The sequence below is a fragment of the Leucopleurus acutus genome (genome assembly GCF_964270905.1).
Source record: "Leucopleurus acutus genome assembly, chromosome: 7".
NCBI classification, from domain to species: domain Eukaryota; kingdom Metazoa; phylum Chordata; class Mammalia; order Artiodactyla; family Delphinidae; genus Leucopleurus; species Leucopleurus acutus.
In genome coordinates, this window is record NC_139150.1 from 38,903,279 (window position 1) to 38,920,376 (window position 17,098).

The 17,098-nt window shown below is 45.0% G+C and overlaps 1 protein-coding gene and 1 long non-coding RNA gene across 4 annotated transcripts in view; one reads left to right on the forward strand and one right to left on the reverse strand.

Moving 5' to 3' along the window:
* The window catches only part of LOC309963874, a 39,426-nt gene extending 30,013 nt beyond the window's left edge, over positions 1-9,413 (reverse strand). The window contains exon 1 of the long non-coding RNA XR_014326313.1: positions 9,286-9,413. This is a non-coding gene — a long non-coding RNA (uncharacterized lncRNA). The remainder of the gene's footprint in view (positions 1-9,285) is intronic.
* A 1,089-nt stretch (positions 9,414-10,502) lies between these two features.
* Positions 10,503-17,098, forward strand: part of LOC309964487 (transducin-like enhancer protein 1) — an 89,188-nt gene continuing 82,592 nt past the window's right edge. For all 3 annotated transcript variants that reach the window (XM_082843547.1, XM_082843545.1, XM_082843546.1), the window contains exons 1-4: positions 10,503-11,064; positions 11,846-11,946; positions 13,389-13,452; positions 13,567-13,611. In XM_082843547.1, coding sequence (XP_082699673.1) covers positions 11,041-11,064; positions 11,846-11,946; positions 13,389-13,452; positions 13,567-13,611 — 234 coding nt within the window. In that variant the 5' untranslated portion in view covers positions 10,503-11,040. The remainder of the gene's footprint in view (positions 11,065-11,845; positions 11,947-13,388; positions 13,453-13,566; positions 13,612-17,098) is intronic.

A 17,098-nucleotide genomic window follows, 5' to 3' on the forward strand; every position in this document is an offset into this window, starting at 1 on the left:
CTCTCCTCTCTTCTTGAGCTGGGATGTCAAGCTCCTGGTTCCCTAGCCTTCGGACTCTGGGACTTACACAAGTAGCCCCTTGGTTCTCAGGTCTTCAGACTCAAACTGAATTGTACCACTGGCTTTCCTGGTTCTCTGACTTACAGATAGCAGATTCACGGCCTCCATAACTGCATTGGTCGATTCCTTTAATAAATCTCTTCTCTTTCTCTCCTATTGGTTCTGTTCCTCTGGAGAACACTGACTAGTACAATAACATAATTTAAAGTAATGTTTTAAAATTGTGTTGCTACCTGTGTATATGACCCCTGTGTATGTGAAAGAGAGAGAACTGAACTGAGGCTTTTAAAATGTATTTCTTAGTATGGTTCATGGCCAAAGATACTCAAAATCCATTGATTTTAAGAGGGTTTTGGAGGATAGAAACGATGCATTTACATTCAACAGGTCAAATGTTTCCAAACATATTATCAGGACCCAGACTACACGTCTACCACTACCGGGACATCCCAAAGCATCATTAATCACAGAACTCTATATATCCCCCTGCTTTTTTTATTTTTTAAAAAGTGTAATACTTGCAACGTTGTGAATCAGGACAGTTGCTTTGCCGTCCTAGTTGAAATTAAGATTTGCTGTCTCTAGCATTCCTCTGCTTCAGCTGGCTACTGAGCCCATCTTTTCTTGATGAACTGTAACTTGGTGTATGGATCAGGTGCTGCCAGAAAGCACACAACTGAAGGTGGCTGCATTTCTCTGCTGGCAGACACAGTTCTAGAGCCCCGAGGGAGCTCTGTCTGCAGGAATAAATATTCTTAAATTATCAACCTCACCTCCAAAGTACTAAGAAAGCCCACCAAGCTTGTGAGCAAAATACGTATGTGTTTTTCTATCAATAGATCAATGAGGGATTTGAGGAGAGAATAAGAAATGGCACTCTGAAGGGTAACAAGTACTGCCAGTGGCTGATAGTGAGTTCTCCAGAATACCAGGGTTCAAAACCCAGCTCTCCTACAAGTGACTCTGGGCCTCAGGTTTCTGGTCAGTAAAATAGGGATGGTAATAGAAATGCCTTGAGGGTCAAATGAGGTAATACAAACAATAAAGCACTTAGAACAGCGCCTGACGCGTACTAAGTGCTCAATAAACAAACAATGGTATGCAGGAAATGAATAGGATAAGAATCCACTGTAAAACTGGTACATAACCAAAAAAAGGAATCCTACTGACTTTAAAAAAATAATTGGTAACATTACACATAAAATTTATCTTCTTAACCATTTTGAAATGCACAGTTCAGTGTCATTAAGTACATTCACACTATTGTAGTGCCATCACCACCATCCATCCACAGAACTCTATCCATCTTGCAAAACTAAAACTCTGTACCTGTTAAGCAATAACTCCCCACCCTTTCCTCTCCCCAGCCCCTGACAACCTCAGTTCTCTTTTCTGTCTATGAATTTGCCTACTCTAGGTACCTCATATAAGTAGAATCATGAAATATTTGTCTTTTTGTATCTGGCTTATTTCACTAGCATAAAGTCCTCCATGTTGTAGTGTGTGTCAGATTTTCCTTCCTTTTTAAGGTCCACTGATTGACTACTTATTTTTTATACAATTTTATAAAGCTTATATTCCATTTACAATTATTACAAAGTATTGGCTATTCCCTGTGTTGTAAAATACGTCCTTGAGCCTTTCTTATACCCAATGGTTTATACCTGCCACTCCTCCCACCCCATCTACCTACTGTTAACCACTAGTTTGTTCTCTGTATCTGTGAGTTTGCTTCTTTTTTGTTATATTCACTAGTTTGTTGTATTTTTTAGGTTCCACATATAAGTGATAGCATACAGTATCTGTCTTTCTCTGTGACTTATTTCACTTAGCATAATACCCTCCAAGTCCATCCATGTTTCTGCCAATGGCAAAATTTGTTCTTTCTTATGAAGGTACATTGACTTTTTAACCTACCAATTTTTTAAAGTTTTCAGAAATTAAAGATATAAATATGCTGATGCCCCCACTCAACAGCAAAGGCAAATAACTTCTTGAAAAACTTCCTGGAGTTACTGGAGATACCCATATCCATAGGAATGCTAATTAGAAACCAGTTTTCTTAAGAAAGGTATTATTCCTTGAGGCAGGCTGTTTACATTAATCAACATTTCTCTAATACTTGTCAATGTTCCGTAACACTTTTTCAAGTGCCAATTGTATCTTGCCAGTTCTTTTGAAGTGTGGAGACTGCCAATGGGAGAAACCAGAATGGTAACTCTGTCCCCATGGGGCTTTTTCTGTCATGGTGAAAGTTATTTTATCTTTTTCATTTTACATAAGCATTGCTTATGTGGATGGTGGCTAGATATATTGGACACTGTGTTAAAAGTACTGGTTTTCCTATATTTTCATATTTGCCTCCCTTTAATGCACTCAAGTTTTTCACTGGAAGTTGTGAATTTAATCTGTTCACGCACAGACTGGAATCTGCTTACCATTGTCACAGAATGTTTCCTTTCAGTCAACATAATGGTGAGAGGAAAAACAAAATCATGCTAAATAGCCATGATCAAAGAGAAAAAATTGATGGACGGGGCATTCCAACTGTCAACCCTCAGATTATGCCTTGTCACTTTTCACAACTTTTTGGAAAACTGTTTATTTGCACATCAGAAATATGTGCCTCTGTGATTCTAGATGTTCATAATATCAGCATCCAAGATTTAGTGCTATTTTCATTTCTTTACAAGATTAATATTTAAAGCTTAGTACACAGAGCAATAATCTGTTTCGGCATTATATTTTAAAATATTAAGGAAATTTCCAAATCAAACTAACACTTTATAAATTTCATTTCTGGGTTCAAGTGATGAAAAGGTGAGGAGAACAACTATTTATAATGGGAATTAAGAAACTGAAATAAAACTTATTTGCTACTACCTTATCCTTAATATGTAAGCAGTTGTTTATTTTATGGTAGATTTTCTGGTGATTCAGAGCTTGATGGCCCACAGGACGATGCATTAGAGGATTGCTAATGTAATGTCCTAATTTAGTTAAAGATTTCCGTTGTATGTTAATTGATAACTAAGGGACATTTGAGACTGCAGGAAAAAACAAACAAAAATAAAATATCATACATAATACAACAACTAAAAGATCCAGAGAAAAACACCAGGTAATACTTTGGGTGTTAGTACAATAGGTTTAGCATGACCGGGGGAAAGAAAGAAAAAGATTGCCAATTTTTTCGTACTCTTTAAAAGTAGAAACATCATAAGCCAACCTTTTTATTTATTTATTTATTGGCTGAGTTGGGTCTTTGTTGCTGCGCGCAGGCTTTCTCTATTTGCAGCGAGGGGGGCTACTCTTCGTTGTGGTGCGTGGGCTTCTCATTGCGGTGGCTTCTCTTGTTGCGGAGCATGGGCTCTAGGTGTGCGCGCTCAGTAGTTGTGGCTCGTGGGCTCTAGAGCGCAGGCTCAGTAGCTGTGGCGCAAGGGCTTAGTTGCTCTGCGGCATGTGGGATCTTCCCGGACCAGGGCTCGAACCCGTGTCCCCTGCATTGGCAGGCGGATTCTTAACCACTGTGCCACCAGAGAAGCCCATAAGCCAATCTTTTAACTACGAAGGGAATTACCATTAACATATGAAGAAAAAGATGTAGACAATGAACCTAAAATGGCTTTCCACTTTTTATTATGAAAAATTTCAAACATACAGAAATGTTGAAAGCATAGTAAAATGAATAGCTGCAGATTCTATCCCTAAATTCTATAACTGTAGACTTTTTTCAGATTTGCTTTCTCTTTTTTCACACTTTTTTTCTGCAGTTGCAGACATCGTTTGATGTTGCATGTAACACCATGCATCCTCTCAGAACATCCTCTGACACGACCACAATTCTCACATTAAAAAAAAAAAAATTAGCCATAATTCCGTATTATCTAATATCCAGTCCACATTAAAACTGCCCAAGAACATATTTTATAGTTGCTGGGCTTTTTTGAACCAGGAGCCACTAAAGATTCAGACATTGCATTTTCATCATATGTCTTTGTTTTTAGGGAACAGTCCTTCCCCAATTTTTTTTTCTCCCTCTCACAACGCTGACTTTTTAAAGAGCCCAGGCCAGTCGTCTTGTGAAATGTTCCAACATTCTGTAATTATGTCACTTGGCTTGTTCATCTAGGTCTAGACTTAGCATTCTAGAAGCCATGGAGGTATCTGGAATATTCACTTGCTTTCTAGCCCCTTTGTCATCTCCAGAGTTCACCTACCTTCAACCGTGAGGGGCACCAAGCGATCAGAGATTAGCTGAACTCAGCTTTAACCCTTCAGAGAAATTGCTAGCTTCAGGAAGAAAAGTTATTTAAACAATACTGCCAAAAGCAAAGGCTTTTAAGGCCAGAGGAAAGGTGCCCCTGTTTAAGGTTGGTTTCCTAGCAAGTCCAAGGCCTGCAGCAAGGTGGGTAATTTCAGAGGGTATTAAGTGGCCAGGGTTTGCTCTATTATGTGAATATGTAGGAAGGAGCCGTCAAAGGTACTTCCTTTAACTACTTGTTCTTTTGTCTACCAAATGCCCTTCAGCTTCTGTTGAGCTAAATGCTAAACCGAAAGGATTAAAAAAAAAAAAAAGTGTATTATCCCAACTTTTACTGGTCCACATTAACAAATTAACACGTGTGCCATCCATGGGCAAGAGATGTAAGCAGGCCTGGAAGGGGCGGTGAGATGTAGAGGAGCATTTGTATCTGCACCTCTAGGAGGACTTCTAAACACAGGCTATTTTGGACCTACACCTCTGTAGAAGTTCAGACTTACATAAACAAAATTCGCCCCAGCTGAGGTGGTGTTCTTCCGCAGGCCAAGTGTTTTTAAAAACATGACTGGCCAGTTAAGAAGTTTATCCGCCTGGTGCCTCACATTCTCAGTTTATTTGAACACCGTGTGAACGGCTAATCTCCGACAAGTTTTGGGGCTTCAACAAGGTAAACAAATGGGTGGGCTGTGAAAGTAAACACTGCATTTCCTCCCAGTCTCATCCTCGTCTCCAAAATTACACGCCCTCACTCCTTTCGCGAGCCCCAGCCTCCCCCTTCCAAAGCTTGGTCTCTTGTACCCTGTAAAAGTACTGAAATTGCAAAGGAGACATTTTCAATTATAAGTACTACAGTAATGAATTCAAGTACACTCGTTTATCATAAAGGGCTTTCCCATCTGTCTCTAAAGTATACTTTAAAAGGCTGTGTATTTGATAACATTAGCACCAAGCATCTTCGACATGTTAATGTTCAGCATTTTAGATGTTTGCTCCCCCAACCCCCAAAGACAGCATTGTGGTGGTTCCAGAAAGAGCACATTTATCTCTGGGTTTGGGAGTGCCTGTGTGGTCTCTTCCTAATTTATTTGCACTCCAGTCCTCAGGGATAGCATCGCAATCCCCCTAGGCAAAAAGAGATTAGGGAACTGGGTTGTCTGCTTCTCCCCACCCTGACAGAGAAAGGAAAACAACTTCCCCAAGTACCACAAGTTCTCTGGCCACTGTACAAATTGTTCCTGAGCATGGAGGGTTTCCAAAAGCCCTAATTAGCAACTCACAGCAAACATTTCTTTGCATTAGCTAATGATCCGGCTACACTTGTAAGCAAACAGAACCAACATATCTAATCAATGCTGAAAAACCAACCAAATGCCTATTAAACATCTGGATGTAATTTTCTAGTTAGAACAAAATGAAAACATATGCAGGTTCCTTTGATCTGCCTCTTAACAAAGAAATTGTTGATAAAAAAAGCATACTGGTCAGTCAATGTGTCATTTTCATAAAGTCTGCTCGTTTCTTTTCAAATGCTCCCAGTTTAATTTAGTTGGTTTCCTGCAATCTCTAATTTTACCATATTGTGTGAAACCACAAGAGATTCTTTGGATGTGATTTTATTTGAGGTTTTACTGCTGCATGGATCTGCTACTGACTTTTTTTTTCTTTCTTCTTTGCTTTCTCCCCTCCACCCACCATGCCCATCCTGCCCTTTTCTTTGGTAAAGTGGTGAGGGGGAAAAAAGGTTTTAAAGCAATGCTCGGAAGATTTCTTCTGGACCCTACATTCTTAGGTTTAAGAACACTTCCAGTTAAAAAAACAAGTCAGGGGCTTCCCTGGTGGCGCAGTGGTTGAGAGTCCGCCTGCCCATGCAGGGGACACGGGTTCGTGCCCCGGTCCGGGAAGATCCCACGTGCCGCGGAGCGGCTGGGCCCGTGAGCCATGGCCGCTGAGCCTGCGCATCCGGAGCCTGTGCTCCGCAACGGGAGAGGACACAGCAGTTAGAGGCCCGCGTACCGCAAAAAAAAAAAAAAAAAAAAAAAAAAAAAAAAGTCAAATGAGGAAATGTATAACAGCTGAAAGGAAGAGAAAATGACAAAAGTGATCTTTTAAAACTGTGCATAATTATTATTTATTTCAAATAAAACAGTAATAGATTTAAAAGATGCATAATTTCTATGATCAGCATTCATAATTTTTCCCATTGTGTCTAGCGCCTGTACTATAGATAGGACCTAGTTTTTGTAATCACTTATACTATTGGTGAGTTGAAAATTTGATAACTCAGCAACAAATGAATGGAAATATACTCATATATGCATCGATGATAAAATAAATAATCTGGCAATCTTTTTGTTTCTTTTGCAGAGGATAAAGAGGGAACTTTTTTCAGAGACAATTTCCTATGGACAAGGGGTACTTAATATTATTTCATGTAAAAAACATCATCAACATATGAATATGTTAAAGGTAAAGAAGATTGTGGTTAACAGACTTTAAACAACAGACCAAAATTATAGATTTTGTGAGTAGGACTATTTTCCTTTAAAAAGGCTGTAGGCAATCTGCACATATATTATTTATTTAAAACATAAGATTAAAGCTACTTGATTGTTTAAACAGCATCATTTGTAATGCAGTTTGATGAGAGTTTTGTAGTATAATTATTACAGCATGACAATCACATAGAAAACATGACCTTGAAAAAGGGCCCAGCCTCCTGTCTTAAGGAGGATGTGCTGTAAGAGAAAGAAGCCATCAAAAATCGACCATCTTCATGCAAACAATTAAAGGCCTTCCAATTTTCAAATCAGAACTCTTTCTTTTCTCCAGACACTACATCATAAGTAAATCAGAAAGCCTGGTGATTCAAACTCTACTGGTAATGAAGCACTAGTTAAAAGAGAATTTCTAAGTTTTACCCTTGGCAAACTAGGAAATATGGTGAGTAGACATGTTTGCTGTGAACAGTTATATTAGAGAACATTTAAAAACAATGTGTTAGAACTGATTTTGAAGGGGATGGGGAGGGGAGAGAAAAAGAAGTAGCAACAGTTTTGTTCCTGTTCTAACTTCTCTACTTAAAGTTAAGTACCAGCGTGTGCCAGTAAATCAAAGTAAAGCTTGGGTAAGCCAGAGAAAAATCTCAGTTGCCCTAGTTGTCCCAGCATGCACAGGCATATTTGTGGCATCTAAGCACTTTCTGTACAATCCTGGAGCTGATTATGGGATGAACCAACCACAGACTGGTATAGATGGCCCATTCATTACATGATTTCAAGGCACACAGGTTGCCAACGGGCAAAGCTTAGTTGCCCATGGCAGTATGGTTCAGAAAGTTCTGTATGTGGAGCAAGCCTGTTCTCATCATCACCAAGTTTAACCAAGAAAAGGGGCAGTGCTTCCTTCCTATTCATTTCTCATGTCAGCAAAATGAATAATAGAACCCCTCCCTTACCCCACTTAATGAGCCACAATGCTGAACTTGTTTGAGAATTACTGTGGTGTTGTACAGACTGGCTAAAATCACTCCTTTAATTTTTCATTTATATTGATATTTGGGATTGATCCAATTATAGACAAATCAATATCATACATATTTAAGAACTCCACCAGTGAAATGTATTATCTAAAATGATTCTTTTAATATTTCAAGAAAAAGATCTCTGTAAAAGCAAATCTTCGAATAAATTGTATTTCTGTTTAAATAAATGCGTTTCCGTAACTCTCTTGAAAGTAAAATAATGGTAACACGGAGGCCATCAACACCAAAAACTTAGTATGTTCCAACATAAGATGAATGCTTGTCAAAGATGTGTCTTTCTCATGGAAGAATTCACCACCATTTGGCTAAAACAGCATTATTCACGTACCAATCATGTGGAAATAGCTCAACTGAACTGCTCTTTAAACTCAAGTATAAATGCGGCAATATTGAAGGTTTTCTGTGGGATGTACTTAGAAAAACAGACAAAAACTGGAGATTGACGCAGTATGCCTTGTTTATTTAAAATCTCAAAATCCTTTTAAAGTCAAGTTCCACCTCATAAGATTTTTTTCCATGTCCTTTACCCAACGCTTCCCATTCAGCTCCTTACACATTTCTGCCGGGGAGGGGGGTACCACCCGAACTATGGGGATGGGGTGGGCAGGACAGGTTTTTCAGGTCTCAGTGCTGTTTATCCCATTGTCTCCCTTTGTTTCTAGTAATTGGAAACAGACTCGTGGCCATGTCGCTGAGAGGCCCCTAAAACTCTCAGCAGCCCTCTACTTCCCAACACAACGAAATCAGGACTATCAAGAGAAGGACCCGAGATTTCGCGCCGCGGGCAAAACAACGCATCTGTGACTGGGACGCGTGTGCCTTACCCTGGCAGCACCGCGGGTATCCTTCCCGCCAAACCAAGACAGGCCAATCTTTTTGCAAAGTGGTTTGAAATACTCCAATAAAAACCAATTCCTACCACCTTGGGTGCAAAAGGGGGCGTGGGCATCAGAAGCCTAGTCTTAAGCCGCTGGTGTACGTACGCCAGCCAATGAGTTGCCCATTATGCATTTTCCACAAAGTGCACAGTCCACTCCTCGTGAGTCCGCGAAAAGGCAGCTCAAGGAAAAACAATCCTCAGAGAAATTTTTGAATGTGACCTCACTTTCAAGAGTAGCATCAAACAAGGGGCCAGCTTCGAAAGACGCGTTTGGCTTGAACCAGCAAAAAGCACCCACTCTCCCTCATTAGAAACTACGCGGTTAGTCTCTGAGTTACTTTCACTGAGATCTGAGGATTTTCGTTAAAGGGAAAGTGAACAAGTGGCAGGATTTTTGCACACTCGAGCCCCCAGGTTTCGCGGCTGCACACTCGCGGGTCCCTCCCGCTCGCGCGCTCCCGCGCGCTCCCTCGCGCTCCCTCGGCTGTCCCACGTTACTTTGATTGACAGCCCAGCCCCGCCGCTCTCCTTCTCACCGACCTTCCCATCTACAGTGCCAATCTCCGCGTCTCGCTGCTTCCCATTGGCTGGTTTCGGCGTCCCGCGGCTCCTCCAGGAACAGTTCCTCACCGAGCCCGGGAGGACGCGGCTGGCGGAGGAGGGGTGGGGGTGGACGGGAGGGGAGACGGGGGAGATGGCGGAGATGGAAGCGAGCGGGGTGGGAGAGGAGGGGGGGAGGGGGAGACATTCCGTTCGGTGCCGCGCTGCCATAGGCTCTGAGGAGGCGTTGCGTCAGCAACCCACGTTGGGCACGGCGCACGCGATTGGCTGACGCGGGCCTTCCCGCTCCCCCCTCCACCAGAGCGGGCCCACGTCCCCCGCCGGCTCAGCGCTCGCGCCCCCCGCCCGCGCGGGGCTGGGCGGGGCCGGCGCTGGTTAGCTCCGGAGTGTGAAACCGCGTGTTAATGTAACCGGCGCGAGAGGCGCGGGCAGCGGCGGCGGCGGCGAGAGCGGCGGCTGCAGGAGCAGCAGCGGCGGCGGCGGCGGCGGCGGCGGGTACCCTGTGCCCCGCGTCCCCGAGGCAGCCGACTGCGCCACCCCCACCTTCGCACGGCCGGGCGGGACCCGCGCCACCAACCCGGACCTCCGGTGGCCCTCGGCGACTTAACCCCCGCCGCGAATACTCCGGACTCGCCCGCGGAGTTTGCCCGCCGGGGAGGGAGGCCGAGCGCTGGAGAGCACTCTTGGACTTTTCCCCACCATCTCTTGGATGTCGTTCCCCGGGTCGTGAGAGAACTTTGCAGTGGGCTGGAGCGCCCTTTGCGGAGAGGCGGACGAAGAGAAGGAAAGAAAGGGGGTCGACAGAGAGGCTCGGAGGAAAGGTCCGGAGCGGTCGCGCCGGCCGTGCAGGACGAGTGCGCGCGGGCCGCGGCGCTCGGATGCGCCCAGGGCTCGAGGAGCAGCGAGAGGCTGCGGGACTGCCCTCCGCGGAGTAGCCCAGGAGGGTTAGGAGGGTTTGTGCAACTGCGGAGAATACCGAGAGCCGGCCGCACTGGGCGTGCCAAGCGGCCTCCCGGCGCGCCCTCCTCACTTTCTCCGCCTCATCGTCATCCCGCGCTCCTCGGCTCGGATTAAGGCTGCGGATCGCCGGGCGCGGAGCCTCTGCTGCGGCCGGGACCTCGCACCCCGCTGCCTCCAGGGAGCCCGCGGGTGCCTGGTTGTGGGCGCTGCCCGGACCCGCGGCGGTCAGCCCTGTACACCGTCACGTTTGTTTGTGTGGGGTTAGCCCGGAGCGCCGCGCCACCTGCACCTCGCCGGCGGCCGGCGCCGCGGGGAAAACCCGGAAAAGAGGCGGACCCGGAGAATAGCGAAGGAGAGCAGCCCGCCTGGATTTGTTTGCCCGGGACGGCTGCGGCGCACGCGGATCGCCGAGGGGAGCGCGGCGGGAGTCACCGCGCCCCCACCTCCCCGCACGGGGGGCCGAGGCCCGCGGATTGGAGCGTAGCCCTTGCGCCCTCTTCCCGAGTGCCGGCGGCGCCCCGCAGGTTTTTGGTGCAGCCGGGCCCGGGTTGCCCCGTGATGTGGCCCTGAGCGCGGGAGCCCGCACCGGCGGGATCAGGAGCGGCCCGGCGCCGAGTGGCCTGTACGCCCCGCCGAGCGCGCCTGCGTGCGTGGCCAGCGCGCTACCCGCTTTTGCCTGGCTTCCCGGCTTAATTTTCCTCGGCGAGATTAAAGTTGGAAATTGAGCGGAGAATTGAGTTGCCCGGGAACAGAGCCGCGGCCGCCGCCAGAGCGATGTTCCCGCAGAGCCGGCACCCGGTGAGGCGCGGTCGGGTGGCTGAATAGGGAGCAGGGTAGTGGGGGTGGGTGGGTGCTATTGCTTTGGGTGAGGAGGTGGGTGGCTGCTGCATTTTGGCGGAGACCCTGGCCTTCAGGGGTGCTAGGCTTGGGAGGTCCCGGGCCCTCCCCTCCTGTGGTGGCGAGTGGACTGAAACTCTCAATTTCCCCCCTTTGCTCTGGGCTCCCTCCTACTTGACGTCTAGACTGGGCGGGCGGGGCGCTCGGGGAGACTGGGGTTTCTCCTGCGGCCACATCCTCTCCCTTCCCCGAGGCGGGTAGGGCGCCCCCCCTTTGTTTTTCGTCTCGCCTATTTACATGTCAATGCGGCCCCCGTTCCGGCGCGCCTGGAGGTGGCCCCGGCGACACTGGAAACGAGGAGCGTAAGGGGGTTTTCTCCTCTGGTGCCCGGGGTCATTATCACCCCGGTGAGGCAGAGGGCGGCGGTGTCGACGACAATCTGGCCAGGTCCTCCCCGTTCGCCGCCGGGGAGCCCCTGTCCCTTCAGCCAGGTGACCCGGGCGCGCTTACCGCGCGACGCGCCCTGGAGGCTGGAAGAGGCTCCAAGCCTCTTTAGAAGCTTCGGATCTGGGAGGGTCCACCTTCCCTCTCCCCAAAGTGAAGTGCAAACTCGAGTTTGGGGCTCTGTTTTCCGCCACTTCTAACTTTATTTTTTATGTCCCACCCACTCTTTCGTTCTCTGACTTCTCTATCCAACCGCCCTCATATCCGTTCCTCGGTCCCCCTCGCTGGTCGTCCCTAGACGCCGCACCAGGCTGCAGGCCAGCCCTTCAAGTTCACTATCCCGGAGTCCCTGGACCGGATTAAAGAGGAATTTCAGTTCCTGCAGGCGCAGTATCACAGGTGCGTGTCCGGCCGCGCCCGTTGAGCGGTTGCCCCGGCAGCTCCGTGCCCCTGGTGGCGGCGGCGGCTGTACTTAGTACTTGCGTCCAGGCGGTGGCGTGTGGAGTCGCAGTTAAGACCTGTCATTCACGTTGCCCCCTTTCCCGGCTCTTCCCGGGCCGCCTCTTCTCTTGTCTCCATCTCCTCCCATTGTTTCCCTTTTGCCCGTTTGCTTGTGTTCCAGGGAGCCTTTTTTCGTGTATTTAGGAGTTGCATGAGAACTGTCAATATTTGCACTTCATTTATTTATTTTGCAACAGGCTGAGCTGAAACCTTGGTTCAGTCGATGCCCCAGTTCAGGAGTACAGGTTCAGGGAGGCAAGGCGGGTGTTGAAATCACTGTTGGCCATACTAGAATTGAGTTCTTTGAGGGAAAGTCCATTATGGAGGGTAGATGCTTTCAGTTGTGCCCATCATTAGCGGTGGTGAGGGGGGGTGGGGTGGATGTGTGTAGGGGGAAGCCCACCTGCTTTGGCTTCATTCTGGATTGGTTTGGGTAGGACAGGGCTTGGAGTCACATTTATAGCCGTCTCAGCTTTAGCGTCTTCATGTAATGAGAGCTGCTTCAGAAAATTTATAAATGTAAACTATTTGTAAAGCACCCTGTCCATAGTGGACTTTGTAGAAATGTTAGTTTCTTCCCCTGTTTCTATTAAGTCTTAGCTGATTAGAGCGAAGAAATAACTGTGTAATGACAGTTTTTATTTTTTGTCACACTTGAAAAACACAGATGCTTGGGTGTGAATTTTCTTATTTTGCAGAGGCTTTGTGATTATTGGCCTTTTGTCTACTTGAAGATAATAATCTCTAGAGCTTGAAGCATACCTGCCTACACTATGTTTACCAAGCAGGGAAGACTTCAACCTACCTAATTGCAGAAGCTATGTAACATGTTTTGGCAAGGAATTAAAAAACAAAGGTTTTAAAAGGAACCAACAATTGTAGAAGTAACTTTACAGGTACAGTTTTCAAACCTAGAGACTATTTGAGTTGGCAGAGATGGCCTATGCCTGAGACTGAAGGTTGTGCAAAGGCCAGGTTTTGGTGAAGTCCACGGAAGCAAACTCTGATGCAGGGAAGCAACTACGAGTGAACAGATGACCATGAGGAGAAATCAGTCTTCTGAGTAGATCAGAGGTCTTGACAGATTTTTTTCGTTCTTGGCATGAGACCAGGTCTGCACCAAGAAGAAAAAGAATAGTTGCAGAGTGGATACCTTGTACTGTTCACCTTATTCCTTTTTTCCCTATTAAATGCAAGGACAAAGCTTTTGGGTGTTTACCTAGATAGTTTATGGTTTTTCCAAATTGGTCTGTGTTTTTACTTGAAGTGCAAATATGTGAGGCAGATGTTAAAACAAGTGACATAATGTTTACATTAAGTTGCCTGTTTTGTTTTCGTAGCCTTAAATTGGAATGTGAGAAACTGGCAAGTGAAAAGACAGAAATGCAGAGGCACTATGTGATGGTAGGTATCAAAGATTAGGCTTTTTTCCTTTTCACATAATATTAACAAATATGGGTTCTCGGCATTACGAAATGTGAGTTAATGAAATGCTTGGTTCTTTTTTCTTTTTTACAGTATTATGAAATGTCATATGGATTAAACATAGAAATGCATAAACAGGTAAGCTTTAGCAAAATCTCAAATTGAAATGCAAAGTAAGTCATGATTTTATTATACTGGCTTTGTCCTCAAGAGTGGGGGGGATTTGTATGCCATTTTTCAGCCTTGGTTTCCCTTCCTGCAAATTGGTGGCAGTATTCTGCAGCAGGAGCTGCTTCTTGACATTATAGAATGTTTAAGTTACTAGGTGAGAGGTACTTTGGAAGTGTAAACTAGCCTGTTTATAGGCAGGTAGGAATTGAGGCTCTGACTTGACTTTTCTGCCTGGATACATTTATTTTCCTCTTGAAAGATCTGTGTATCCTGTAGAGTTCTGAAGTTCATAATAGCTAATGTTTTTATGCTGATTTGGAAAGAAGTGTGAATCTCTGTGGGAAAGAAGGGTATTCGGGAGTGTCCTTATTCAGGTTAAACAAGGTGTATGACTAACTATGGAGTTCTCCCTATGCTTTGGGGCTGCATAAAGCAACACTCAGGATCAGTGGCTTATTAGCAAACATCTTTTTGAAAAATGTCTCAGTTGATGCAGGTTTGGAGGTGAAAAAAGCATCCTTTTATGACCACAGCATATGTTGGGCGTTGCTTCAGTCCTAGTGGTTTTAAAAGCATGAAAAGATTAGTGACTGGAAAGCTCGAGCTATGACTATGAGTTTGCAAGTTCCCATAAAATTCACACTTATGGCTACTATAATGGTGTATAAAAAGAGTATTGAGCTGGAACAAGGCACTAAGGATCTCATAAGAGAAGAAAAGCTAAATGATCGCTCAGCCCAAAGGACCCTCGATTGAGTAGTCATTGTCTGCCAAAGAAAGCATTAATGGCAGGGTGTAAGTATTTCGGAGATATGCTGACATTCACTTTTTCATCAAGACTCTGGTACAATAAGTCTTTTAGAAATCGATTGCCTCTTAAAAAATTATCATCAGATGAAGTTGCACAGTTGGACACATTTCAAAGTGCAACAATACAATTCTTACTTGATGTATATGTGCTATTTCATCTCAAACCCTTGTTTCATTAAATTAAAGAGCATGGCTGACCGGCGGGGGCACGGTGGAGAAATTGATTAGTTCAGCCTTCAGATCTTCCTTATAGTCAAAGACTTTCATTAAGCAAGTGTGTTTCAGAGTTGAATTCTGTTTTTGTAACTCTGCGCTCTTTGATTTTTAATTCATCATAGATTTCATAATGTTAATTTATCGTCAAGTACCTTAGATCTGTTCTCAGTTATGTGTTTGGAAGGAGATAGTTAAGTTCAGGGCCTTTCATTAACAATGTAATTGGGCCTTTAAAAGTGCTGATTTTATTCTGATTTGCAAAGTTGGTAGCCTAGTTTATGTTGGGTTTGTGCCTTTGTTTCTGTGTGCTTAAATGGCTAGTGCCTGATTGAGGCAATTGTAACTTGTTGATAGTAATTAAGCTAGAAGATATATGGTGATTTAAATTACACAAATAGATTTGGTTAAGCAGTTCTAACCTGCCACTTTTTTTTTTTTTTAAGTTACCGTAAAGGCACATTTTTTTTCCCCAACAAATATTCTGGAAGGGTAAGGGGAGATTGAGCTTTCTCTTAAACTCATGAACTCAAAGGATTTAATAACCTCACCGACTCCATACAAGGGAATGCCACCTCTGTGTGATGTGTGCTGGTGCTGGATTTATGGGGGGAGCTACAGGAGGTGTGAAATTCTTCTGGGTTCCTGTAGGTTGCTTGGTGGAGTGACCTCTTCTTTATCACGTAGGAAGAAGGAAGAAGGGGCGAGGAGGGTCGGGAACCCCATGGTGTGAAAATAGTTTTCTAATGAGTTTCTGTATTCCATCGGGCATTTGTGGGTATATAGCGTCTGTCCGTGAGCCAGTGTGCATTAATAATATGCTTAGTAATTTGAAAGATGTGAAAAGCTGAGAGACGCTGTGTTCTTCATAGTAGGATATTAAGCCCCCAGAAACTTAGTTTATATTGTAAATGCTGACAGACCCTTAACTAGAGTGGTATGCAGAGCAGTGCTGTAATTCAGTTTAAAGTGGCCTTACATTTGAAAAACATGCTTCTGAATGTCACACATTAATAATAAGTTCTGAGGAGGCATTTGGTGCAGCTAGTAATCATAATTCTTATTAAAACTGGTGACGTCTGGCCCCCAGGGTGTAGCCAGGCTCAAATTGATGCTTTTTGCCGCCTGATCACCAGCATGGCCTAAGTGCTCATTATTTTGTAGAGAGGGCCTTTGGAGCTCTCATTAGATTTGACAGGAATTCTCTCTAGGGGGAAACTGGGCATTAGCGAGACTCCTGACAGGCTGAAATTAGTCCTGCTTTATGGCTTATAACCAAATGCTAGCAAGGCATCATCAGGGGACAGAAAAAATTGTCATTTCTGACAACATCTTTGTTACTGAAAAAAAATGCAGTGATGGGGATACTTTCCACGGAGAGAGCTTTAATGTTGTTAAGATTTGTCTCCAGTGTGATGACCGCTCTCCTCCCCACCTTTCAGCGGCTTTGTTGGAGGAGTGAGTTTGAGAGGTTTCAGTGTCAAATCTCACCACCGATTTTTCCGTGTGGAAGTTTTAAAGTGGAAGCGCGTCCAAATCAAGAATGGTATAATTGTGGTTTCCTTACTTGGTTTGGTGCCCGCAGTCTGTGTTTATGTTGTGTCAACACTTCCTGATAAGCCTTCCCCTCACTTTCTCTGCTGCTATTTGTGGCTGGTTACCGAAAAGTCAATGAAATCAGGATGGTCATGGATATTTAAATCTTTAATCGTAGCATGAAGACAAAAATATTTTTCCTTTGAGCCTTTTATAGATTCCTGCCTGTCCTCTTTTCAGGTAGGTCGTGTAAACTCTAGATATCTCTATACAGAGAGGTGGAGGCTCTTCATGAAAGATGGAGCCATTCTGATACCACCAGTGTTAGGGTACATGAAAAAGTAGCAGGTTAACGCAAGTCTAATTGTGTTTGAGGGCTGTGCCTAGTGTGTTTGGCAGTGTGATATTTAAAGTTTTTTTTCTGTCATGTGGAGTGGTATTACCTCCTTTGATATTTTGGGGAATAAGATGCACTGTAAGTACTTATATAAGCCTGATTTATCCCACTTGTATACCTTTTCAGCACACTGATGAAGCCATGCCATAAGTTGTCATTGGTGGCGTGAATTTGTACAGCACTTAGTTTTCAAAAGCGATTTGCCTCATCCTGTGAAGTAGATTGGGTGGTAGGTGTTAGATTGGGTAGGTGTTTTGCTCTGCCTGCAACTTTGGGTGCGTGCTCAGAGTCTGGGACTTGTCAGGGCCAAGCATCTATTTAAGCTTGAGTTTGGCTCACTTGGTTCCCAATTCAGCGCTTCTTCCCTGTCTCTCTCCTCCCCCACTGCCATTGGAGCATGAGGCCAGTGGTAGAATCACCCTTGGGCCTGTGCTTAGCGACCCAAGTCTACCCCACTGCGTGCCTGTTCTCAGTGTTTGTCTGTTTTGATCAACTTCA